This window comes from Paramacrobiotus metropolitanus, unplaced genomic scaffold, assembly GCF_019649055.1.
Source record: "Paramacrobiotus metropolitanus isolate TYO unplaced genomic scaffold, Prichtersi_v1.0 Parri_scaffold0000011, whole genome shotgun sequence".
NCBI classification, from domain to species: Eukaryota; Metazoa; Tardigrada; class Eutardigrada; order Parachela; family Macrobiotidae; genus Paramacrobiotus; species Paramacrobiotus metropolitanus.
The window spans coordinates 462968-489217 of record NW_026570231.1 but is presented as its reverse complement, the minus strand read 5'-3'; the positions used below and the strand labels follow the sequence as shown (position 1 = coordinate 489217).

The window sequence follows — 26250 nt, the reverse complement described above, 5'->3', positions numbered from 1 at the left end:
GGTTGTTCATAAGCACTCAAAACAACAGCAAAAGTTTTGTTCAAATAATTTAGCACAGTATGATCGAAAGTACAGTGCTCTGAATGTGCACTAATTATTTTAATATTTTTGAGATTTTATAAAATTTATGAATACAAAATTTAATCGACAAATTTTCAAAGTGAACTATTGAAATCGACAAAAGCGTAGAATTATAACATTAAACTTTGACGTACAAGTGCGTAGTGAACAACATTAGCAATTTACAGAACAGCATTAATTTACTGAATTTAGCATTAGTTGGAATTATCGACTTGTTGTTAGATCAAATGACAATGGTATTAAAAATTAACTATTTTCGATTAAAAAATCAGAAATAAGTTATGAGACTGCAAAGTGAAACACAGTAAAGCTATTACAGTGTTGCGACATCCGGAGGTAGTATGCCTTGTCGACGTCACCCGCATTGCACTTGGCCGACGTCGCAACGAACACCAGCGCGCTCAACGAATACAGTTAAAAAGTAAAACTTTTACTTTTTAACTGTATTTGCATTCGTAAACCTTGATTTTTCAGCATATCTTCTGTTATTCATGACCTGGTTCATTTATATGAATTGCGTTTGTGTATGCAAAACGGAAACAATTTAAATTTCGGACAGAACTGAATCTCGATGACTCTCTTTAACTCCAGATCCCACATGCGGTTTTGCGATATTTAGTCTTTATTGTTTGAATCCTGGCATAATCATGATCAGGGTATTCTTCCCAGCTTGCCGAACATTTGGTGCAGGTAAGCTATTTGATTTCCTGTTCTAGGATTCTAATCTTCTCGGTAGGGCATTATTGATGTGACGATGGACGATGTGGTTTTGGTGGTGTTGTAGTTGTGCGACCGAAAGGCATCTGCAGTGCAATGTGTGTCAGAAGCGTTCATCATATGATAGATCTTACTCCTCCGGATCTCCATGAAGGTAAATAAAATTAAGTCTAGACTGGACCAGAAGGGATCGTTTCTATGGGATTTGGACTTCTGGTTTTTTAAATATCACATGCAACCTCAAAGCATGTAGTAGGCATGTAGTATACACTGGTTGCTGTTTTTGTCTCTCGTCCGGCTGGTGTCGCAAGCGAACGATGTGGAACATTGGAACATATGTGATAAACTGTAGACTTGCAAAGCGTGCGTAGTTCGCACAATAAATTATGGCTACACGGCTTTGACAGATGTGGAGTTCCCTCCTAAAGACCTGTATAGCACGACTCCCAACAGGCTGCGCATCATGGCAAAGGTTCCTCCACCGCCCCCTAATATGAAGCCACCGTTCATGAGTAAAGGTTTTGATTTAATGCGCGGTCCTGAAGAAGTCCACAATACCTTGCTGCATAAGCAACTTGGAATTGTAGTAAGTTTCATATTTTATCCTAGTTTTCACCGGTTTACGCAAATGGCTGTTTGCTATCGTTAGTTTCTCTTAAATTCTGCAGACGATACTGAGCTTTTGATTTGCGTTTTTTCGTTCGCACTTAATATGATTGTTGAAAGCTTTTGTTTATTTACCTCTTCAACTTGTTTTCCCTTAGGCGCTGCAGGGTGGCAGGTTGAAATATCCCCATTTCGAGATGATGCGGCATACCATTAACAAACTTCTGGACACCAAGCGAATGTTTGCAATTTGGCGCGTGGACGCTCCGTGGATGTCTGTCACTAAGAAGAGCCCAGGCTCGCGTATGGGAGGCGGGAGAGGCAATATTCATCACTTCGTTACGCCCGTGAAACCCGGCCGTATCATCCTGGAAGTCGGAGGGGTATTCAACGAAGCGGAAATCATTGAAAAGCTGAACAACGTGAGCAAGGGTGGTTTATTTGTTGTAAATTAGCTTAGGCTTTGTGTTCGTTCCAGGTTGCGTTGCGACTACCGGTATGGGCCAAAGCAGTTTCACATCAAATGATGGAAGACGAGAAGATGGAGGAAAAGCGACAGGAGGAGCTGAATGCTAATCCATTTACCATGAAATACATAATCCAGAATAACATGCAAGGGTGTAACAAATGGACAAGCCCCTATGATTATGTTTGGTTTGGTAAATACCGGTGATTTAATGTTCATATACAGTATCGTTGCTCTTTGTACAATCGGTAAACTTTTCTAAGATTTTTAATCTGTGCGTTTCGGTTTCTTTGTTTGCATGCGTACTTCTTTCTTTCAAGTTGCCTTGCAATACCTTGACAACAAAATTGTGTTCAGAAACAGCACAGCAATAAAAATACGTACTACTAATTCTGGTACGAAGTATCGCAAGTTCCTCCGCTGCATCGCGCAATGTGATTGTGAGATTTTCCGTCTTTGGCTCTTTATGCATTTTGTTTTACTCCTTACTTTATAAAGCTACAATGACAGCCGATAAAAACGCTTCCCCACAATTGACAGTATTTATTGGCAGTCTGGAAGAAAAATCCGACGAATTTTATCGAAAAAATAAGAACATCCTGCCCCATATTGCTCGCGTGCTGTTAGTGGCCACATTTTTGGAAGATGGTCTGCGAATACTTACGCAATTTGAGATGCAGCGGCGGTATATTGCCGGAGTGTGGGCATGTGGACTGTTCGTCAGCAGTGCACTAATCGTGATCTCAGTATTTTGCCAACTGGTTCCCGCTGGTTTAATACTGTTTCGCAGATACGTGGACGTCGCATGTCTGGCACTGATTTTTGAGGTATTTTTTCAGCGATTTATATATAACATCGCCTGGGACGAAATGATTCCCAATGAGTTTGCTCGTATTGGTGCTGTATTACTACTACTGGCGGAAGCGTGCAACGATGCTAATGCGGTGCCCATCCTGTATAAAGCTGCTGACCACTATGTTGACCTGCAAAATCTGACCAACTGGCTGCAGTTGGCAGGACGTGTGTTTTTGGCATTTAGTGTGGAATTTGGCATCACACCGCTGCAAATTATCAAACTTATCGTCGGCTTTAGTTTAGCCATTTTAATTATAATTGGATACAAGACGAAACTGTCGGCCACGGTTTTAGCATGCTGGCTAACTTTGTTCAATTTTTACAAAGTCATATCTGGCTGGATGCACAATGAGATTATGGAGATTCTCATATACGGTTTCTTTCTGAATATTACGGTTGTTGGTGGTCTGTTGAATGTGATAGCTCTAGGACCCGGTACAAAAAGTATCGATTCAAAGAAAAAATACTGGTAACATTTGAGTTTTTCTGGTAACAAGTGAGTTTTTCGTTATTGGTGATTATTCGATACTTTTGCCGACGCCCTGCACAATAATAATAGTAATTATAGAAATTATTAGCAACACGTCTGTAGCCTCTGCTACCGCAACCGCGATGACCACCGGTGACGGAGAGATCAGTACGACAGGAATAATTACCGTAAATAATCAGTTCTGTCCTACCGACGTCACCGGTAAAAAATCATTCGCAAAGCAGTAAATACGCTCAACAATAAAATTATTGTTGTAACGTATTAGTTCAAGGAAACAGGAAATCCTGGAAATTGGAAATATTATGTTGGCAGTTTCGCAGTTTCTTATTTACAACAAATTTCTAGAAAGATACCAGGGAATGTGATGCACTTCTATTAAATAAAGATGTGCAGATAAAACGTGAAAACATATTCTTTGTACGCACACATTCCCTTGGTGTCAAGACAAACGTTACAGACAGACTTTATAAAGATGTAAGGAACTTATTTTGAACTGATTCCTCCCAAGAAAATAGAAAATCAAAGTTTGCACCAAGATCTCATACAATTTATTGATATTACTATAATTGTATGCTTGTTCTAATCACGAACACAAACCTGTATCTTGAAGGGTACTGGTTCTGAAGAAATTCTGACGATTTTCTGATTGATTCCCGGTAGTTTATAGTCTTTTGGCGCTTCTAGCCGGAATTTCTGCAAGATATTAGCAAAAAAGAGAAATATCTCCATTCGCGCTAGTGCTTCTCCGACACAAGCTCGTTTTCCTGCAAAAGCATTAACAAAACTGAAACCACCTGTAGAAACGCAATACTCGTAGACTTAATGACTGACCAATGGAAAACGGCATGAAATAAGGCGGTTCCGTCACTTTTCCATGCTTGTCAAGAAAACGTTCCGGCTGGAAAGACTCTGGATTGTCCCATAGTTTCGGGTCCATGTTGACGGCCAAAAAGTTAGGCAGGATAAACGACCGCTTCGGTATGCGATAGCCCAGTAATGTTGTTTCCTCCAAATTACAGCGCAGTACACCAAATGGTGCGACGTTACCCAAACGCTGTATTTCGCGGACAACCGCTTCGGTGTACGGGAGTTTAACTACGTTAACGACAAACAGTCAACGGATTGTGTGGTTTCCTTCATGTGGTGCGAGGTTTGTATTTTACGCAATGTACAATTCATTCTACTCTACAGTACCGTATCCGAACTAAATTTTCATATTAATTATTATAACTAGTACATACCACGTATACGATATTCTTACAGTATGTACTTGTACATGTACTCGTATAGATACAATACACACCCCGGTCATCGACAGTTATCAAACGATCGCGGCCAACGTTTTCATCCATTTCTGCATGGATTTTCTTCTGCACATCCGGATAGTGCATCATGTAGAGAAAGGCCCAGGACATGGATGCTGTTGTGGTTTCGGTCCCAGCACCAAAAAGGGCACGCACGTTAAATAGTAAATCCTCATCTGTATGACAGGAACTTTGTGAAAATTTAATTCAGGATCCTTTGATAAGTTCAAGTTTCGTTTGCGATTTTCCCATATCTGTACGTACGCTGGAAAGCCTTTTGCTCAATTTCGCTGCCAGAAGCGGAAACTTTCTTTTGCTGATTCAGGAAGGCATCGATATAGTCCGCATCCTCTTCGTTTTGCTGAAGATTCTTTTTGTGTGTCTCAATTTCCTTGCCACAGAAGCCAATGGTACGATTCCATGCGACTTTGTATTTCCGCCAGGTTGTCAGGAATTTCCCGGGAAGGAAACGCAGAATGGGATACGACTGCATGGGGCCCGCTTGAGCGAACGTGTCGGCAATGGTTACGTTATCGTTTATTATCTCCCGGAAGATGGGGTCGTTATGATCGAAACGTCTGCCGTAGCAAAGTACACATATGACGTTGGCGACAATGGCGCTGATAATCGGTCGGGGATAAAATGGAGTGCCGGTGGACTTGGCGAAAAGGTCACGCATATAATCAGCCTCCTCCAAGATTTGCTCTTGAATGCGATTCTTGCCCATGCCTAAATTTCGGAAAGTCTGCAGCATAAACCGCCTGCTAATTTTCCATAACTCTCCTTCCAAAGTAGCAATACCTGCGATAACAAAACATTTGCCAATAAAGTACATGCTAAAACGGCTTCTGTTATCAACCGAATTTTGTTATACTTCTACCGTGAATTTCGCCATCCGAGCCCGCAGATGCGTGTGTTCTGATAAAACCATCAGCACGTCCGGAAAATATATCCGCTTGGTCGATATACGCCGCCTTAATGGCTTTGTAATCATTCAGCACAATGGTCAAGTTTGGACCCAGGTACATACTGAAAATATTCCCGTATTGTTTTCGCAAGTCATACAGTGCATCCTGGGGTGATGGGCCCAGATATGGTCCGTATCCAAGCAAAGGAAGACCTAGACAAAAGCAACCACTGTAGGAAATGCGTACGTGAATGGTCAGCTGAAGCTTAATTAGCTACCTCGCGGGCCAGGAGGAAGATTTCGGTGTTTCAAGTAGTACCACACACAGAACGCCGTTACAACCAACACCAAGAACGACGGCTGCAGTAATATGGATAAAAGCTGGATCATTTTGCTGACATATCGTATATGGATAAAAGACCAACCAGCGGTGGAAGTAGTTCAATATTATGGTGGTGTCTCGTGCTTCCTTAAGTATACTTACAGTATGGATGTCAGGATGTGTAATAAATATCCACCAAAACTGTAAGATCAGTTCGTCTCTCAATTAAGTACCTGATGCCCAAACCGTGCCTAAACTGCCTTTAATGTCTATCAGCTTAATATCCTTACATCGGACACGAGTTACAAAGAATGTAACTGCAGAAACACTTTTCATAATAAACATTGTAACCTCGTGTTCCAGGTAACAGTGCTTATTCAGAATGATTATCAGCTGCTCACAAACAGATAGCCGAGTTCAGTTACTATCGTCGCATCAGCCGTGTGCAATCTTATCTGTTCGTCGGGGATCATTCTAAACGACCAGCTTGCGAAGGCTGTATCTTAATTATTCTGAACCTTGCAATTCTGTTAACTTATGCAAATAATTAACCACTTCTAGTTCTGTTTAATATTTATTATTCTTGAAGTTGTTACATAAAGTCGCAAAGTAAACAACAAAGATGTGAACAAAAAAAGTAATATCACAGGATTCCGAAATAAACGGCACTGGCTATAAGGCTTACATTACAATTTACAACACACGCAAACTTACGGTACAAAAATATACATTGCCCTCGCGGAGACAATAACGTTAGAATCGTCAGATAGCTGCTCGCTCATAATATTTTCAACTCTGCTGGAAAGGATCCACAAATGTCAGGGATAACTTTGCACTTTTCGGAATTTCACAGGACAGGCATCTAAAGATTAAATCACGGAAATTACACATCAATTCACCGTTACGTTGTACTGTAACATGCATCAGTCTCAGAGATGTACCAATGCTGAACATTTCTAAAACTTCAGCACATCTATGCTGCAGTTATGCATAAAATGACGTGGTAGCAATTGGATATCATATAAAATGTATTTATAATTCCTACCTTTCTTCGGGAAGAGATTCAATGGTGATATTTAACAGATCCAACTTGAATTGCAATGGTTTGACTTCCCGGCTTCCTGCTAAAAATTCTGTAACAAGAATTTCTTCCGGTTTCCTTTCCAATAAATCCCATCGATGACCCGGTGTCGAAATACAGGTTTCTTGTGGACACACCTTGAACTAAATAGCAAAATTATATTTTTATGAACGGGTGCGAAAGAAATTATGGAGCATGCATCCCATTCCAAATCGGACTCAAAATCCGTAAAAAACGTACCAGGTCAGACAGAGTTTTTTTACTCGAAGGTGTAACTCGTTCCAGAAATTCCAATGCATAATACGTGTAGCGGTCAATCACGTATACTCCGATTGCAGTATCGTGGTGATGCTGGAAACAATAATGATAGTTAACCACAATTATTATAATAATAACTATAACACAACAACGGCGCTATTAAAACTGTTCAGCCGTCGTATTTTCTGCTAACGAAGAGTGTCACTAACAATTCCCTTATCAACTAACAGAGATACATTTTTTATCCTGCAATATGTCGCACAACAAAAACATTCATAGCGATGATAATGATCAAGTCATAGAAATATGTTCAAAACTTTTTCCGTTATTTAAACTCACAGAATAAGAATCTTGACCCACTTGGCTGCTGGCAATGCTAACAATATTGGGCGAGTAATGTTTTTTGTACATGCTGACCGCTTGACAGGTATCGATCATGAATAGAATCTGGTTATAACGTTTTTTCTCATGCATCTGCTGAAATGCATCCGCCAACTCAATATCAGAAATCTCTTCATGGTCTTGGAATTTTAAAAATCCATCGCCTCCGTGACCTAAAATGCAACTTGCAGCCTGATGAAGCTCTTAAAGTAGAGCAGAATACACCTATCGACACCAGTGGCATTATCACATGATGTCAAAAATTACAAAAACATGCGCACCGGTCATATAAATGAAGATGTTGCTACCATCATCTGTCAATAACTGCTTGCTGCGAGGTGTACCAGGTGGCAGTCTTCCTGTCAGCAGTCGAATGAAATTCTCTACAGTCACCTGAAAAAATTATTGTTTCATGAACAGATACATACATAATAATGCTTAACGAAATGAAATTCTAAACGGACCTCATAACCACGGTAATCCACTTCAACATCGTCACCATAAACATTAATGTGGCGATGAGCGTTATTGAATACCGCACCTGCAAATAAATCCCCAGTAAGAATATCGCCCGAACCAAAATATACGAAGCAAAACATATTATAAAAATAATAAGCAGCATTAATTTCAACAGCACCGTTACTCTCATAATAACTACTAGGTAACAAAAAGGATTTCACGAAAGGTGTTTGACCAGACTGTATCGAACACCTAATGCATGACCAAATAATCAGGAATATGTACTATACGTGCATTACCTGGGCGAGGGTTTCGCGCATTGCATGGCATATCATCGGCCAACATCAAAATGATCTGACTAAAACCAGAAGGGCATTTTCAGAAATACCAATGAAATTATTCACACAAGTGAAAAACATTATTTTCAGGGCAGCTACAAGCACATGCGAAAAGAAAGCTGCACATTTAAGTGATTTAACAATGAAATTCGTATGAGTTATACGTTATTTTATGTATCGCCACCAAGTACCAAAAATGGGTAAAATTAAAAACTGCATTACCTGTCAGGTATGCCAAGGCGCTTAACACTCCGATACATGGATAAAGCATTCGCAACGTGTCGATAATTAAACCAGAAACGCGATGTGCAAACAATAACAGCCCAGTTATTGGTGTGGTGTGATTTGGCATTGTCTGAGCGGGACGCAGCACCAACAACGGGCAGCCAGGACAATATTAGCGACACGATCAGGCAGATCTACACAATGAAATCCCTGGTAGAGCGTTTAATAGATTCCGGCATTTTAACAAAAAATACCAGAATAACTTACCAGAATAACCGTAATGCATACAGACTTTATGCTTGGTGTTGTTGAGAACGGATGTCGATGTTCTCGATCCATCCTTTTTGAAAGTCGCGTATGCGATGGGATCTGTGCGGAGCCAGAGCCAGAAGCGAGGCACAGCTACAAGAAATTGCTCGAATTGGAATGGCTACCGTCACTTAACATCAAGAATCCTTTACTCGCTGCTTATGTTCTCACAAAAATTATGTTAGAAACAGCCTAAAAAATCGCAAGGGGAAATTAAAATTTAAAAACCATTTTGTGCGAGCGGTATTTCTCAACAGGGCTTGCGCGAAGAAAAGGCGGAGCTATCTCGCAGTGACGTCACAAACATTTAGATAAATTTTTTTAATACTGCTGTATTTGGCATTATTTCACAGAATCACAACAATTCAGCTGGGACTCACCAGGCGCTTTTAATTGGAAAAATTTATTATCCAAAATCTTAATTATTAAAATTTGCATGGTGCAAACTTATACTGTCCTTCGCTGAGTTTCGCGTGATGTACCGTGCGCCTGGGACTGGGATCAATCCCGAAAAACGTTCCAGGTATGAGGTAAGACGAATACTTGCGCGTTCGCTGAAATACCTATCATTAAATTGCTGAACGGTTTGTGGGAATTTCGTGCTAACTGCAGGCTGGGAAAACGAATGGAAATACTGCAGAGAAGGAGGTAATGGAAGATTCGGAATCCGCTCCAGAACTAGTGCGAGTGCTGGAAGGACAACGCTCCATCATCAGTGCTCTAGATTTCCACCCGTTGAAATACCAGATTGGTAATAATAATTCTTATCTTTTAAAGTCCGCTTGAAAAACTCTCCGCTCGCATTTTGTATGTTCGAAAATTGGGACATACAATAACTTGTGCAGTACTAGGCTCGTACTACGAGCAACCATTCTCCGTACGATGCGAGTTTTTTAGTTGCTAAAATTATGTAATGTCAAGTTGTTGTAGTTACTGCCAATGCGGACGGCTCTGTTGGGCTCTGGAACGTTAAGCCGGATACCCGCGCTCACAGGCTCATCGGTCACAGGGTACGTTGCAGAAAATTTTTATTTAGGGATGGGTGTAGACTTATCATGTAGTGGTAGCAACATTCTACTTGTGCTAAATGAAAAGCCCTTATGAGCTCGTGTAGCTTATTTGGAAGACTGCAGAAGTTTTGTTTGGTATCGAACTGGTCAGCGCAATTAAATACGTATCTGGTATTCACTTTCAACGGAATTTTGTAGTAGCAACACAGCGTCGTTGCTGGAGAAATTTGTTTCTTCGAAATTTATTCCGTTTTCCAAAATTGCGAAACACTTCGGATATTTTCTTTGCTCTGCTAAATTAGCCCTGCCATCGATTCAACATGCCAACCCGCTTGCCTTTCTGTTCTAGGAGGTTGTGCTGTGCGTGCGGTATGCTAAGGAAGGTCATATTTTAGCGTCTGGATCTCGTGATAAAACTATCAGGATATGGATCCCCGGAGTGTATGTCAGTGCTTTGATATGTATTCGAGGGGATTGTTCGATGCATGTTGGGAGTTTATACCTTTAGACGGGCTGAATCGATGATGCTGGCGGCACATTCTGGAAGCGTTTCGGCGATAGATTATTCCACTGATGGATTATCCTTCGTATCTTGTTCCCATGATAAATCAATCAAAGTACGGTGGTTATTTAGATGTCTGCTGTAATGACAATGAATTGACATAGTACATCTGTAAAGTAAGTATTACTTATGTACTTGTACATTTCCACGTTACAGATTTGGGATACCAGACGCTTCACATTTTTAACCAGTTATACCGGCCATTCCAATTGGGTGAATGCTGTCAGGTAAAAATCACATTATTATTTTTTGCGTGGAAGCGTCAGCCAGAAAAAAGAATTTTTTTTACAGCTACTCTCCCGATAATTCCATTCTGTTATCCGGTAGCAGCGATGGAACGATAAAATCTTGGAGTGTAAAAGATAACTGCTGTATCCGGTCTTATGATTCCTTCGGTGGTGCCACCAGGTCTGTCGCTTACCATCCATCCGGTAACTATTTTGCTGCGGCAATCGAAGACGGTTGCGTTAAGGTGTGGGATTGCCGGAAGCATGAACTGTTGCAACTTTACCGAGGTATTAAGCGGTCAAGCAGTTACACTTCTTAATGAATTTTTAACAATGTTTACCACAAGGCAGTCGCGAAGCTTTGCTGTTTGAGTTACGGGTTGCTGGCATTTGAGACTAGTGGTGATTAAACTGCATGCGACGTCATGTGTATTGATGAGTAGTAATATCTAATTTATATAAATAGAAACTAATTGGTATGACAAATGGAATTTTTTTTCCAGTGCATGATGACGCTACTACCTGTGTATCGTTCAGTCCGTCGGGATCTCACTTGTTGTCCTCGTCCGCGGATTCGACTTTGAAGATCATGGATGCTGTTGAGGGACACCTAATATACACTCTATACGGACACGAAGGCCCGGTTTCTTTCATTAGATTTGCTCCTACGGGGAAATTCTTTGCTTCTGCCGGCAGCGACGAAAGAGTTCTAATATGGAAAACAAATTTTTCATGACCTTGATCCAATTTTATTGTAGTGGTAAATTTTTCGGTATTGTTTATTTGATCTCACTGTTGTGCAACACTCCCCGTTTTGTTGTGCATTTTTGAAACCCGACTTTGTGAAACAAAAGGAAATCATACAGTCTGTACGTCTGTCAATAAACTGCAATATGAATAGCGAAAACATGTACAAGTCTCATTGCAGCTGTATCGCTGGGCGCCCTGGTGGATACACAAAAATCTCAATATTGTCTGTATCTTGGCATTCTGCTATTTCCGGAGGCACAATGGATGTCGGCATCGGTAGAGCAAAGGTCGGATAAACCAGTTGAGGAAACTCTATGGAAATCGATTCAACCGTATCCATTTCGATTTGCTCCACTTCGGGCTGCCGTCTGCTTGCTCGGTTTTTCTTGTTTATTGTTTCGAATTTCCAAATATGTTTTGAATTAGGGAACTGTTTGAATTTGTGTAATTCTGGATCAGCGGCCGATATTTTAACAACCTACAACATTCAACAATGAGCATTTCATCAAGTACTGTATCATCCCGGTGCTGCTAGTGACAGTGAAGTTGCTACTTGAGGAGGATTCATGCATGAGGGAAAGCATCGCTCAAAGAAATCATATTTTCCAATCGCTTCATTATCTGACATGTTTCACTGTTTGAATTGAAGTGTCTCACTTCCCGAATTTTGCAATCCCCGGCCCAGTCAGACTGCGATATACAATTCTTCAAAAATTATGCCACGAAAAAAATCGACATATCTTTATAAGATATCCCATATTTTCTACACTTCTACTGTAAATTCCTTACGTAATTACCTTAATGCCAACACTCTTCAATCGCCTGTGGATGCTGGATTTCGAAATTCTTCTGTCAGGGGGAGCAACTAATTCATTGTACATGGATGTCAAGGCCTGCAAAAAAGCAAACTTAAATCCCATTTGTAACACTGTGGCGATTAACATTTACTGTGAATTAAGTATATACCGATCCCATACTCAAGCAATCTGCGCTGTACTCTGTGCAGTGTACTGTACATATACAAAACTTAAACAGAAATTGGGGAAGAAATTATTAACATTATTAATTAATAATTAGCATATCAGAGTACACAAGTACTTCGCAACCGATGTATGGATTTTGAAGCGCCATTTGACGGATTCGATCATTTTCTGATTCCGACGTTTTCTGGTGCCGTCCTGCCTTTGCGACAGTGAGTTCTCCGGTGAGAGGATCGACGCGCTTGAGAATCCTTTGGATGAACGAACGCTGTTTTCCAATCAACGCAGCAATGGTAGCACAGTCCAGCTTATTCTCCTGAAAAAGACAACACTTGTTAACTGATAACTTACAGCTCACAAGTTAAAAAATTACTTCGTAACTAAAAACTTAAAATTACTATTACTGAGTACTATGTGTTACACAGACAATGGAATACCAAGATTTTAATACAGATATAGTTATATTATTACTCATCAGTCCTTCTACTTGTTATTGTTAATGTTGTTTTCGTAAAATACGTTCACGCACCTCCGCCATATACCGGATGATATCCACCGCATCTTGGGAAAGAGGTTTGGGCATTTTGCTTCTTCGAGCGTATGAAAGCAGTCATAACCATAACACAAGGGAACAGACGCTCAAAAAAATAAAGTACTTTAACTTATCCGCTCCATATCGAGAGTAAACACAAGAGAGCTCCGAGACAAACGTATTACAGGAGTACTGCTTTAGCTTTAGCATACAACTTGTTATAAATTAACTTGTAGATATATATAAGTATATCATAATTCTGCAATTTCTATTAAGTCTTTGTAATTTATCGTTATAAAAATAGTGGACTAATAAATGATATTATTAATCGATCCACTCACCATAAGGTAAAGTGGTAAACCCACAATTATGTAGTGGAGTGGAGTTTCACTCTCTACTACAGGATTCCTTTGCTGATAACGCGCCTACCGTGGGGGTTGCTAATGCGTCGTTTTCAAGAACTGTTTCCCGCCGGCGACCTATTATGAGCAGCTTGCGTAAAGACTTGCGCTTGCGCTTGCTTGGTTTCTCACTGTTTCTGTTTTAGTTTTTTACTTACCAGTTAGGTATGCAAAAAATGAAGAAAATTTTTAATCGTAGAACATCTGACGATTGAACGATAGCAGACGCATCTTCCGGGATTTTTTCTACATGAAGTGACATAGAAGTGAATCAGTTGACTCAACTTGGCTGCATTCATTTGTGCAACATGATCATATTAATTTCTGGTTTGGATGCTTTATGGCGCTGAAGCATAATGCCATAATCCGCTGAAAGTGGAGTGCTGGAAGTGGATCAATTGCTGATTGATCCGGATCATTAATATTATTAAGAACCATAGTCTAACCATGAATAAATTTTGCCTTGGGTTTCGAGTTGTGAGAAAATATCGTAACCGAGTGCGATTCTAATAAGTAAATCCGTATAATTTTACTCCTTGAGAGCACTGCCGTTTGCTATTTTGCGTTTTTTGTGACTGGCCAAGTGTACAGTACTGGTTTGAATCAAATCATTCAAATGGATCGCGAACTGGCCAACGATATCAAGAAAAAGCTGAACATCCATGATTCCAATGTGGGACTTAAAATTGAGAAGTAAGTGCGACAAGCTCAGCGTTCTGGACGAAGTAAATAAACGATTGCATAATTGGTGTGCTGCTCTCATACCAGATTTCTCCATAGACTTGCAGAACTTGAATGCGGGCAGGAAATTCTGGCCGTGATTCGGAATGTGGTAAACCATCCCAGCAAGCGGACGGGTTACGAAGCTGCTGCGTCCAGAATTAATTTTCCCTCGCGACCCCCCACCAAGAAAGAATTGCAAGATCAGCTCACCCAAGAAATCAAGTTCACGGCATTCACTGAAAGTGTCTTGCACGTTATCAAAATGCATCTGGACAAGAAAGAGCAGAAATTACTAGCTAAAGGTCTGCTCACATAGATTTATGCGGAAATAATTACCGTGTATGTCGAATTTTCATCTAAATATTGACTAATGAACTGCTGACAGAGATGGAAGGATTCGATGCTCATTGTGCTGCCATTTGTGGTCCCAGCAAAATCGCGCTGATGGACAAAGCTGTGGATTTGGCTGCGTCATCCGCTGATCGCATGGGCAATGGCGTCAAGGATTTTGCAGCCACCAGCGAATATCTACACCCACGAGCAGCGTAAATTACATTTAAGTTTTGTTGCGGTAACGTTTCCAGTCGTTTGTAACTGGTAGGTTGGAAGATTCCGAACAAATGCGCCTTCCATCCCGCTGCATGGAGTTGATCGGTCATATTACTGAACCTGTCATGGAACGCGAAAATAAAACAAAGGGGAAAACGTCGGCTGACGGTAAAAGCATTGGCCAAGAGGACCGTTATATGTGAGAAATATGTTAAAAAAATTGTTAAAATCAGTTCGTAGTTCGTACTCCATAAATTCTGCTATCAATTCGAGTCAGTAGCGGTATAAAATTCTGTCACTTATGTGATTGGATGTCGTATATTGACCATAATGGCTGATGCGTTGCAGCGGAATGCTTCAGTCTAAAATTGATTTTCGCGTCGACAAATTATTGACTGGTTATCATTCGCTGTGGGATTTTATGGAACTATTCAAGCAAACGTTCGGCGACGCGAAGCAGCAGAACACACTTTTGGCGATGGATCATGTCTTACAGTATGTGTTCTACGTTGACTGTGCTCCCGAGAGTTTTGATGTCAAAATTGTGTGCTTTTTTTTAGGGATGTACGCCCCTCGATTCATGATGGAGAAAACGTTGTGCTGGTTAGTACTGCGTGACAATTTGATCTCTTTAGCTACAAATAGAATATTATTTATTTGACGTTTGGCACTGTACTGTAGAGAATTCTCAGTCATTATTCCGATCTCAAGGAGCAAATCAAGAAATGCGAAATTGAAAAACAGAAGAACCATGCTGTGATGACCAGATTGACCGATGAAGTAGTTTCCAACAGAGAACAGATTGTCAAAATTCAAAAGATTAGCTTCAAGTGAGTAAAACCAGCTCAGCGGATATCTGTCCATTCTGTGGTAGTGGTGTTCTGCAATTTTCAGACGTGCACTGGGACAACTCGTACATATTATTACATCACTATTTTTAAGATTTTTTAATTTACTTATTTGGTTTTACTAAAACTCAGATTTTGTACTACGTGGCCCGTTTTCAGGATGCGCTTGGATAAAGCGATCAAGAATATTGTATCAGTATCGCAAGAGAAGTATTATATCAAGGTTTTATCGGAACTGAATGCGGAAATTGAAAAGCTGTCGGCAATCGTACCGGTGCCACGAATTGATCCCGAAACCGGCTTAGAAATCCCTTATTGCCAGTTTTCCGAAATACAGTTGAATTTGCAACTAGTAAGTGAAGTTCTTGAACAAAAAGAAAAGTTATACATCAGGAAATGTTCCGTTACAGAACACTCTTGTCACTGCATGCTATCAAAAGCATCAGTACTTCAAAAATCTTATGCAGAAAATATCGGATTACCATCTAGCAGCAACCAAATTTAGGCGGGAAACGTTGAACGAAGCGATTGAGGATTATTGTGCCGCGAGTACCGGTTTGGTTGTACTGGTGAAAAAATTGTTGGAGAACTCGGAGAACTTCAGTTTTTCAAAGGATACCCGCTTATTTGGGATAGTTACAAATGAATTCCCGGTACGTATGGTTATGGCACCCAGTACTTATTCTTAAGTCCATGGTTGATATGTGTCTTAGAGCAGCTACGGTCAGTTCATGTGTAAAGTTTGTACCAAAGGTTTTGCTTTCGGAAGATCATAGTTGTGGTTCGATGTCTCAGAGCAGAAAATTCAATACAATAAGACGTAGTAAAAGAGTGATTCAAAAGTTATCGTAATTCAATAGTTAATTCATTAATAATTCAATAGTTAATTCGCTTGTCAATAGCAAAACGAACTACAAGCTTTGCACATAAACGACAGATTTACAATTCTAAGTTCAAAACTTTTGTGAAACGGCAGGAGAATAATACTGACAAAATCCATGACTTACTTTACTGTAGAGTGACTTATCGGGTCGCGAAGAAGTGTTGGCGTCTTTGAGCAATCGTATTTCTACTTCGGTTGATTTGGAATGTTACGAGCACAATCTGAGTTTGGAAATTGCGAAAGCCTTGACAAGATTTCAGCAGCAAGATGCTATCGCATTGGGTGTTATTGAAAATCTAGAACGGACGCTGAAATCAGCGAAAGCGATCGAGATAGCGTCGTCGGAACCGTCCTCTGATTCCGGTAGTGGTGTCGATAGCGGGAGTGGAAGTGAAGGATTCCGTCTTAAGTTGCCCGATAACTGTTTTGAATCAGAAGAATCAAAACACGAATTTTACTTAAATTCCCTGAAGAAACTGCCTTTTTCTACTCGTTGGTCGCAGAGCCCAGCCACGAGTCCATTTAAGTAGACATTAGACAGATTGATTGTCTTTAACGCTACAGCAATAGATGTTGACTTTTACGTTGCTTTGACTTTTGGACGGATTCTTTCTGCTATTCTCGCATCCGTAATTTACGTTTGTTTTATGTTTTACAACAAAGAGACTATTTCTACCTCTGCGTTAACAAGTTTTGAGTTAGTGATCTGTCAGTCTTGAAGTGTGAGGGGTTTTATTCATTTCGTTTGAAAAATAAAGGAAAATATTACAAAAAGTTACTTCGAAAAGCTGCCTCGTATTAAACGTAAATATCTGTTTTCCATGGCACGTACATCGCGTTTCATGGTTGCTAATTTATGCTCAAGAGATATAATATCTTCTTCGACTGTATTTTTGTCCGTATCCGAACCTTCCGGGTCGCTGTTGTCATCGATCATTATGGAACCGTTCTCCGACAGCACCAGCGGCACCGTAAAACTGGTCCCGGTGGTGGTTCTTTTCCGGAAAACCATCGCTCCATCGTCGTCCACAATCAGGTTTTCGTACTGGCCTTGTACATTCAGAACATCCTGACTGATTGTACTCAGCTTGTCCTTTAGTAGGCGCACATCCAAGTCGATGATGCGGTTACGCGATGATGCGGCGGTTTGGAGCTGTTTTAGCGGTGGTTGCCACTGCCAGTTGGCGCGTTTTAAAGCGAAAATCTGATCTGTCGCCTGCACGGGGAAGGATTCAGGTGGATTGCATATCACATAACGCTTCGGAGAATCAGGCGACAGCTTCCGGTAGAGTCCCAGTGTCACTAGACCCATGCTGTTTAAAGCATCCACGAACAGACCGCCATACGCTGAGCCCTGAAACAATGTTATGTCACTACAACATGAAAGGAAATCGCCATTTCCTCTTGGATCCTATGTATGTGCCTAGACATATGCACATATTCATACAGTGTTACACGTGACCTTTGCTTTACATGTACCGTGCCAACGAACACTCGGACGGACTGTTAAGGTTTTATGCTTACCACATGTGACGATAGTGAGCCCTCTCTTATTTCCTCCTGAATGACCGAAACCTGAGTAATGAGGAGAAATAGTTATAAAAACAGTCGTCTTTCATTGCGCCGCTATAATCTGTGTACAATCTTATGAAGTTGCGCCGCACCGGAGCTTGTTGTTATAAGATTTGCAAACAGGTTGCGCAAATTTCAGTTTATGGTTTTCTAAAAGTATTTTAATTTTTTGTTACTTGGTTGGTGACATCCGCTGGTTTAGATATATTCTCGCCACCGATCAATCCCGCTCCTTCTGCCATAATCCGTTCCAGCTCTAGAGAAGCGCCTCCGAATATTATCGTATGAATAACTTTCGTCAGGGTAGGGTTAAAAAAGGACGTAATCATAAGGAGATCAAGAACGCTGGCAGCAAAAGCGCGGCCGCAGCAATAAGGCTGAGTCATGTAGAATTCTGTCCCCGGCAGATCAGTGTCTTCCTCGTCCAAGAACATTACATTGGAATCACGCACTGCAAAATATCACCAATCAACTATAGTAATTGGGTGATCGCATGAATATCAGCCTGAAACTTTCGTATACGTGTTAAAAGCGAAAGAAATAACAGTACTAGAACGTCAGAAACTTGTTTGTTTTACCTAAATCTGTAATGATGGGAACTTCATATCCCGACGTCCTATTTGGACAAGGCCGTTGGGAAATTTTTCTTGTTAGTGATGGCCGCGTATCGAGCGGAATCTGGAGGGAATTGACAGTTTTGGATGTGGAAAGTGCCGGTTGCCTTTGCAGCAGCGGCTTAGCCGGTAAATCTGGAGTTGTATCCGATTCGTCCGTTCCGCTGATTAGTCGTCCTTCGTCTTTGGAGAATCTCATGGCCCGCACATTCAGTGTGGCCAGCACTACGGCCTTGTCCAGCATCGATGGATCGGCAACCTTTTCCGCACTGTTAGGCGCACCGAGGATGACGCACATGGTGCAGGAATTTAGATTGACCGCTCGTAAGTCAGACCGATTCAAAGCCGTGCCCTGCGTCGAAAACGTGAATAGCTTTACTAACCGGTCCCGGACTTCACAACGGTCGCCGTTCAGACTTTTATCACAATGGTCATGCCCAGACCCCAGTGATATGCATACCTTGACTATGTAGATTCCCGGCAGATTATACAGATATTTCCACTCTTTTTCGAGAAACTTTGGATCACCCAAAACCACGATGTCCAATAGCTCTTTAGCCGGGATTACACTGGATCGTAAAGGAAAAATGAAGCTCGAGAGACCGATTATCTGGGATTTTTCTTGCGACAAGACACACACGACAATGTGGCGCTTAAAGGTCGCCGTTGCTGCTTTCTTCCTGTTCTGTCCAGATAATGCAGTAATTTGTATGGGCTTCTAGTTTTGTTTGCAGTAATATAACAAAAAAAATTGTCTCTGTTTGCTGTTTCTTAACTTACCACCGTGGCAGAACCCATGGTCCGCAAAGGAACCCAGTGAAACATCCCTAAAATTATAGTTGTTATGCAAAAATATCATGCAACTCCGTAAATCAGTTAATGATAACATACGAGTAGTATATATACGCCGTATTAAAGCTAAGTCAGATCTACAGTAATTGTCGAAGTGCATTAAAATATCTATACAGATATAGTATACGTAATACATATACATACCCCTTAAAGATCGCTTCGTTTGCACTAGTGCAACGTCATAGAAGCGAATGATCAGAAACCTTCTGAATAATTATTAATGTATGATATGCAGAACTCAGGAGAAGTGCCAAAAAAGTGAAAAAGCTCGTTTTTGAACAGTAAAGTCTATTTGACTTCAAATTTCCGAAAACATTCCTTGTTGCTTGAGCTTAGTAACGCACCTGTAGAGTCGTACATGCTTTCGTTGTTTTCGTTTTTCGGACAGGGAATCACATGCTCTTTTGGAGGCGCTTCCGCGTCAGCTTTGCTGATGTTCGTTAAACTCGCAGAAGGACTGATCATATAAAATTATTACATGATCTCACTGTTAAAAAATCTTAGTATAGGCGCAATATAGTATACGCACGTTGCCGGATATCGACAAATATACGACCAGATTTTCGATTCCACGGCTGTTGCATTGAGCTTGTTTACGGTTTTCGCTAGAACCGATTGTTGATGCGCGATTTTTCGTAGTTCATCTGATTCTTCGTCTTCTCTTAGAGAATCATGATCTAAAAAACGACACTTTCAAAAATAGCTTTACCGCGTTGAACGCAATCAATTGCAAAGGAGGTAAATGCAGCCAATTATGCGTGTAACCAGACTGGTATTTACCAGGGTCATCCAGCGATCTGCAGCTACACTTTTTTATCAGCTGGACATCTTCCACGTCAACATGACATTTTGGGCAATAATACTGCGCACTACAATTATTAAATTAATGTTACGATAGTCAGCAACGGAATACAAAGCTACCGTTCAGCTGGTTATTTTAGTGCTTTGTGTACCGGTCGGCTTCTAGCGTATCTGCAGCAATGAAATATCCACAGGTTCCCGGCAATATAATTGTAGTTGGTAGCGGATTGATTTGCGGCATACTTGTTATGTCTGACGGATCAGCTTGTATTGCCAGCAGGACAATTTTTAGACGTCTCTGCAGCGACATTATTATCACATTCAGTGTCAAATTTACCTGATATTTTAATGTTGAATATATTGATAGGTTATGCTGTCAGTAAATATGGCACCTTAACTGTGAACTATCGAAACGAAAGCGCTGCAGCATCAGCGTGTGATGAACAGTTTGTGCTTCGCTTGAGCACGTGCACTTACATAGCAAAATTCGCATGCCTGTGCAAAGGTCATACCTGCATAAAAACACCAGTTGCGTTGTTTTTTGGATGTTTTTCTTACGTGTACTCGAATTGTAGATTTTGAGGTAACTCGGTTTTTTACTAATTGGTTAATGTTGAGTTCGATTAATCAGTTCAGCTGTTATGGATGTGATTCTGCAGTCGTATAGCAGCATACCCACAAAAGCATCTCCAAATGGCCGGCAGTATAATTCTAACGCAGTTCCTTGAACGTAATCCCGCTGCCAGTCCTCATCAAACTGAAAACTAAAATTATTATATTTTTGAGCATCCGTACGCTGGCTGAATCTTATTATTGTACAATTTATGCGTCTGCCTGCTGATACATGATCAATAATAATATTGTTAACACTTCTAGGGTGACAACCGCAAAGGTCAATCAATAAATTCTATTCACTATACAATAAATAAATAATCAATAAATTCTATTTTTTATAAGAATTACCTTTTTATTTGGGTCATAAGTCCTTGAAGTGAAAAAGTTAGCCATCAAGGTGGAAAACCCAGGTGCTAAACAGCTTTGTGCTAGCAATCCCAATCGCAGTTCTGCTAAGCAAATGCATATGTCGCCGTTTTCCGGATTCCAGCTGGGTATGTTTTGCAGATACGCCTGCCGTGACATTTCGGAACATAACGTGATTGTGTGGAAGGTTTTTGAGATTGCGGCGGTATTACAGTAGCGTCTTTACCTTGTTGTGATATTGGGTTATTTGGACAATTACTTGTGCGTCGTCTTTATAATTTTTAATGGATACTACGCGCATAATATTAGCCGCGTCTTCGGCATCCGTGTCAGCCGCTGTCCGGTCGGCAATAATCAATACAGCTCTGGCTTCCACCAAATTCACACGGGCTAAATCCTTCAGACTCATAACTGTCCCCCGTAGATAATCCAGTCGACTGAAATATCTCTCCTGCAGCGATTCCATAATTTCATCCGGTTTTTCTCTCAAAAATTTCAAACATTTGTATTCTTCAGAGTTCTGAGATACTGGGCAAGATGGATAATTATGAACCCCACGAGTTTATGATCTCTTACTCGGATAAGATCACAATTTTGAAAAATTCGCTGATATCCCGGTCCGGATGCTGTGAACAGATAACAATAAACTTTGCAAGAACCAACAGCGCCGCACTTTAGAGTACGTAATTATAATGATTAACTTGTTCGTTACTGTTTTCGACCGACTATAAGGCACGCACCATTACCGACTATAAGGGTAAGTACACGCACCATTACCTGTCAAGTATATATATAACTGTCATACACTATGCATAATTTACTACGGCAGAATAATGTCATTATAATGATATTCCTGGCCCACAACTATTTTGTCGCAAACGAACATTTATTAAGTCAAGTATTTTTCATACAGCTATCTTACATAAAATTCCTTAAGAAACGCTTCCATGGCTGAGGCGCGCACATGACCGCAGACAATTATATGCCTACAAATCAACATTGTTGTACCACAATGTTTTTTGTAAAATAAGTGTTTTTAATGGCCAAAATTAAAGGTATAATAATTATACCGTCGCAATTCGATGTACGCCCGAAAGACGAGTTACTTACAAGAACATAGGGGATGGCGTATATTTTTTATCGTAGTCCGGTTTGAGCTTAACTCGTTCAATAATCTGTGGAATAGCTCGCGCCACAATTCCCTATAAAAACCAAAGGTGCTTATCATATACGTAAAGTGTGAACTCTAAATTTGTTGGGTTTACAAGTTAACACTGAACCACGAACAATTTATTTGCATGCATACTTGAATAGTATGCTTTTCAATTGCATAAAGACTATAGCTGCTTAAATATACCTGCGTCAAGCTATGTATCAAACATTAAATTTTTAATGACATGCCGGGGATTCGAGCTTACCAAAGCTAGAATTTGGAAGATGTAAATGATAACGCGTCCAAGCATGGTATACATTCTCATTCCGCTCAGATCAAGAAGAGTAATCCTTCCGTAAACATATAAAAAGCACCGGAAGAACACAATGGCTTGACCATTGTAAAGTGGCACGTTATCCACATCGTACAGCCAAGGGTCACCCATGTTTTCTGCCTTCAAGAAAAATCGCATACCTTATCAACACAAGTACATTTGGCAAAGTTATAGGAACAAATGAACAAATCCACTTATCGTTATTTATAATTAGCTTTACTGCTACATACCGCATAAACTAAATATTTATTTTTTCCAACCATATGAAGAAAAATCGTACTCGAAGAATGCAGACCTTTGCGGGAAAAAATCATACCCTTGTTCCAGTAAAATTGTATTTTCAAAACACATTTCATTAATTGTATGTAAGGTTTATATAAAAAAATGAAAGAATTTTAATAATTGTGCTTGATATATATATATATATATATATGTATAAAAATTTATATTTATGTTTCCATTTCGTGCTTTAGATTTGCATGTTTCTGCTTTTCAACAAACCAGAAAATGGATGATTCAGTAAACAAAATTATCGTTATCGTAGCCTGAAGACATTTACGAGACATATCTTCTGAGAAGAAACCGCATTTGTCTCCCTATTAGGAAAACCATTTTTCTAGATAGCCTAAAAGTCAACGGTAATCGATAGGTGTTGTGATTGACATCCCGTAATAATTGCCAGCTTTTTGGTGTTGATGCACACTATGACAAAATGATATTAATTAATACATTGGCAACACATCTACATTCGTTATTAGAATTCTGAATAAACTGTTGTTTTTGTAACGGTAGCAAAACAATGGCCGGGTAATGCGGTTCTTGCCAATGAAGACGGTGGTGATTATTCTACAGAGCGCACGAATTCTGCAACTGTATTGCTCTATGCTTTTGTTTGGATTTTAGTTCTCTAAGAAGTCTTTGTATTATTTTGTAGTATCCTTTAAAATAAAACTTGACAGAAATTAAAAAATGTAATTTAGCTTTCTATTTTTGTTTGATTGTACGTAGCAGAATTTTTACTTAAACTAGTCCAGATTTAGAAAAAACCTTATCTAGTAACAATGGATTTAAAATGTAATTGTGCGCTTTACCACGTGCAAAAATCCACCGGCAATAATGATGATAGCAAAGACAAGGAAAATTAGTTTCGCCAAGCGAACGGAATTTGTCGATCGAAGAATGCGCCGATGTGCAAGGATTTCCACTAGCCACTGAAAATTATAGGCGCGAAAAAACGCAAAGCCTAAAGGCAAGAAAACAAATCAATCGCCACGCCACATGTTGTATGCGATGGTAAGCAGGATGAACAATTATCACAATAATCGTATAACGAATTGAGCGCTCACCTGTAAAATACCGGTTTAGAATGACACCCAGCACAACACTGGGTATTGTAAAATAGTCAACGACGGAAAACATGGATGTAATCACTTTTTGTTTCCGATCCGACCCAGCTAGCTGTGTGAAAATGCAAAAGAATACAATTCATGAATGCGGAGGTTAATCTTCAGACTTGCATGCAGAAAGCCATTATATTATACCCGTATAACGAAGAAACAAAGCATGTAGAGATTGGCGCACAAGTCAATCACTTGGTAGGCGTTCGGCAGTGTTCCACAAATTTCTAAACTTTCCACCTTACTGGAGTAATAAAAACGTTAAAAAGTGTAGCTCCAAACTTGCAGAATGTAGTTGACACAGATGTGACAACTGCTTTTTTACCTCGACACTTTCACCAAGTATATCGACAAAGAGACCGCGCTGCATAATACGCCAATTCCCATCTAAAATGCACTAAACTGCTTGAAATGTACATTTATCTTTTTTCATTGGCGCTCTATTACAAACAGCTAACAATCTTCTAATATCTTGATCTGATTAACCTTTTAAAATCTCGGAGCGTACTTTATCTGTACTGATTTACAACTGCCCATATCAATATACATGTAAATATATTGCGATTGCTTCTTTTTTATTTATCTGCGTTATGACCAACAAAACTTTTCACACAACAGCAACCAATTTCTCACACAATCTACATAAATCGTGAGGAATCTATATCTATGCAAATCCATGTATATTATATCTACATATGCTTAAAACTGATATCGAAAATTTTCAAGTAGTAGCACCGAAGAGTCGAAAGGGCACGCTCGGTTATTCCCACCTCTTAATGCATGTGCACCTCACGTATCCCGCAGTATCCTGGTTATTGTAATATTAAATCGACGAATCAAAGTGTTTGGTTGTTTTTTAAAAAAAGTTTTAGACGGAAGCAACTATCGATTAGAATATTCATTACAAGCATAGATGTGCGGAAAATTATTAATGCCAGTTCCGCTGGCTTTGTTAAGAAATCGGTTCAGGAGATGTCAGCGTTATGCTGCAAAATATTGATTGATTGTTTAACTACAGGTAAAATATTCAATGTTTCTGCAATTACAACCATATATGCACATGATTTGTCAGTATTCGGCGCCGAATTACTGCAAGCCTGGATGTAGCTAATTATGTACTTAGTACTATATTAATAGCCTATGTAATGCGTTAAGGCGCTACAGCCATGAATATTGCAGCAAACGAATGCCACAGAAATGTTGCTACTGAAAAATTCTGTTGTTATCAACTATCAAGTCTACATTGTGCCCGCATAAAAAAATAATAAGTACACGGTGAACCCTTGACCAGCACTTTTATACCAACCAGAACTTGTCCGAGTGGTGCTTGAGGAGACGATGCTTCGGCCAGAAATATGTCGAGCTTGGATCTATTGGCTCGGGCCTGTGCCAGCTGTTCAAGCCGATCCACAGCCGGTGCTTCAATATTCAGCTCCTCGGCGATTTCGGCTTTCTCTTCCGTTTCCGCGTCGGCTGTCGCGCGCTTACAGGTGAATCCCTTGCGAATTTTCAGTAGGCAAACATTTTTTATCTTTTTGAAATTTATCAGGAACAGTGCAAAAAGTGGAACGCCGATGCCCAGAAAAAAATACATCCAAACAAGATTGGGCGTTCCTAGTCTCCAGCATGGCGCCGGAAGTCTAAAGCCATAATCACATCATAAATTGACAATCGATACAGCGAAAGAACTACTGAAATGCTTTACATTAATTCTTCGCCCGGGATGACTGTGTAATTGCGCCGCACAATGGGCGGCTTTGGAAGAATACACTGAGACGCATCCATGATAAATAAATGTTTTGGATTTTTCTGTTGCAAGAAGCGCCGGGAAATGTGATGATCAAATTATAATTTAACCTACATGGGCAAAAAGACACCTTTTGCGACAGCACGAATACTGGAAAACCGGAACTGCTTCTAAACTGTTGTGCTACCTGTGGATTTCATTACTAACTATGTGCACATTAATGCGATCAAGGTAGCACAATATATTGTGTGTCACACACACAGACATAAGCGCGTGCATAAAATTTGCGATGACTACCTTACACAATATATTTAGAGAATGGTGCACCAAAAATCTTCTGTTCTTAACCACGTCGGCGATCGCTCTATGTGACAAGAACGCATGCCAAAAAACCTGTGCTGCAGTTATGCATACATATATTATTGTCGGTGAACGGATAAGCCAACTTAACGGTTAACTGTTAGCCAAGATAGACATTTTCAACTGTATGATAACATTGAACGCGGCATTCAAAAACTATGCATTCTTACACCAA

At 40.1% G+C, this 26250-nt stretch overlaps 8 protein-coding genes across 10 annotated transcripts; 4 read left to right on the top strand and 4 right to left on the bottom strand.

Moving 5' to 3' along the window:
* Positions 1–471: 471 nt before the first annotated feature.
* LOC129583536 (39S ribosomal protein L16, mitochondrial-like) lies at positions 472–2258 on the top strand. The gene is made up of 5 exons (XM_055475354.1): positions 472–771; positions 866–952; positions 1206–1384; positions 1563–1826; positions 1883–2258. Exons 1-5 carry the CDS (start codon positions 729–731, stop codon positions 2075–2077), a joined length of 768 nt encoding a protein of 255 aa, XP_055331329.1. The 5' UTR covers positions 472–728; the 3' UTR covers positions 2078–2258.
* Positions 2233–3323, top strand: LOC129583535 (surfeit locus protein 4 homolog). Its single transcript, XM_055475353.1, has one exon. The coding sequence runs from the start codon at positions 2374–2376 to the stop codon at positions 3196–3198; it is 825 nt and encodes a 274-aa protein (XP_055331328.1). The 5' UTR covers positions 2233–2373; the 3' UTR covers positions 3199–3323.
* A 176-nt stretch (positions 3324–3499) lies between these two features.
* On the bottom strand, positions 3500–6100 carry LOC129583526 (cytochrome P450 2B15-like). Its single transcript, XM_055475338.1, has 6 exons — positions 5705–6100; positions 5400–5639; positions 4784–5320; positions 4519–4695; positions 4047–4310; positions 3500–3979 (listed from the first exon to the last, which is right to left on the bottom strand). The coding sequence occupies exons 1-6, from the start codon at positions 5814–5816 to the stop codon at positions 3795–3797; spliced, it is 1515 nt and encodes a 504-aa protein (XP_055331313.1). The 5' UTR covers positions 5817–6100; the 3' UTR covers positions 3500–3794.
* Positions 6101–6315: 215 nt separating this feature from the next.
* LOC129583532 (putative GPI-anchor transamidase) lies at positions 6316–9045 on the bottom strand. Its single transcript, XM_055475349.1, has 9 exons — positions 8758–9045; positions 8488–8684; positions 8227–8285; positions 7933–8009; positions 7750–7861; positions 7427–7641; positions 7070–7180; positions 6794–6972; positions 6316–6610 (listed from the first exon to the last, which is right to left on the bottom strand). Exons 1-9 carry the CDS (start codon positions 8827–8829, stop codon positions 6538–6540), a joined length of 1095 nt encoding a protein of 364 aa, XP_055331324.1. The 5' UTR covers positions 8830–9045; the 3' UTR covers positions 6316–6537.
* A 90-nt stretch (positions 9046–9135) lies between these two features.
* LOC129583533 (POC1 centriolar protein homolog A-like) lies at positions 9136–11498 on the top strand. 2 transcript variants are annotated; one of them, XM_055475350.1, is made up of 8 exons: positions 9136–9329; positions 9412–9550; positions 9730–9809; positions 10159–10250; positions 10318–10426; positions 10528–10598; positions 10663–10886; positions 11102–11498. In XM_055475350.1, exons 1-8 carry the CDS (start codon positions 9276–9278, stop codon positions 11332–11334), a joined length of 1002 nt encoding a protein of 333 aa, XP_055331325.1. In that variant the 5' UTR covers positions 9136–9275; the 3' UTR covers positions 11335–11498. The 2 variants fall into 2 exon arrangements, with proteins under 2 accessions (XP_055331325.1, XP_055331326.1); XM_055475351.1 differs by having other exon boundaries at positions 9182–9322.
* Positions 11370–13207, bottom strand: LOC129583537 (uncharacterized). The gene is made up of 4 exons (XM_055475355.1): positions 12858–13207; positions 12447–12644; positions 12146–12241; positions 11370–11826 (listed from the first exon to the last, which is right to left on the bottom strand). Exons 1-4 carry the CDS (start codon positions 12909–12911, stop codon positions 11518–11520), a joined length of 657 nt encoding a protein of 218 aa, XP_055331330.1. The 5' UTR covers positions 12912–13207; the 3' UTR covers positions 11370–11517.
* Positions 13208–13365: 158 nt separating this feature from the next.
* On the top strand, positions 13366–17032 carry LOC129583523 (uncharacterized). The gene is made up of 10 exons (XM_055475336.1): positions 13366–13954; positions 14042–14286; positions 14370–14529; positions 14586–14732; positions 14882–15028; positions 15094–15136; positions 15215–15363; positions 15541–15733; positions 15792–16034; positions 16399–17032. Exons 1-10 carry the CDS (start codon positions 13878–13880, stop codon positions 16792–16794), a joined length of 1800 nt encoding a protein of 599 aa, XP_055331311.1. The 5' UTR covers positions 13366–13877; the 3' UTR covers positions 16795–17032.
* On the bottom strand, positions 16986–26032 carry LOC129583521 (calcium-activated potassium channel slo-1-like). 2 transcript variants are annotated; one of them, XM_055475333.1, is made up of 25 exons: positions 26018–26032; positions 25674–25825; positions 25275–25608; positions 24294–24355; positions 24113–24212; positions 23918–24029; positions 23663–23814; positions 22503–22691; positions 22195–22286; positions 22007–22070; positions 21661–21710; positions 21311–21569; positions 21067–21231; positions 20779–20860; positions 20581–20615; positions 20256–20401; positions 20083–20171; positions 19832–19979; positions 19647–19759; positions 19231–19277; positions 18911–19135; positions 18415–18802; positions 18013–18287; positions 17789–17839; positions 16986–17618 (listed from the first exon to the last, which is right to left on the bottom strand). In XM_055475333.1, the coding sequence occupies exons 2-25, from the start codon at positions 25751–25753 to the stop codon at positions 17040–17042; spliced, it is 3837 nt and encodes a 1278-aa protein (XP_055331308.1). In that variant the 5' UTR covers positions 25754–25825; positions 26018–26032; the 3' UTR covers positions 16986–17039. The 2 variants fall into 2 exon arrangements, with proteins under 2 accessions (XP_055331308.1, XP_055331309.1); XM_055475334.1 differs by lacking the exons at positions 25674–25825; positions 26018–26032 and adding an exon at positions 25830–26006.
* Positions 26033–26250: the final 218 nt, after the last annotated feature.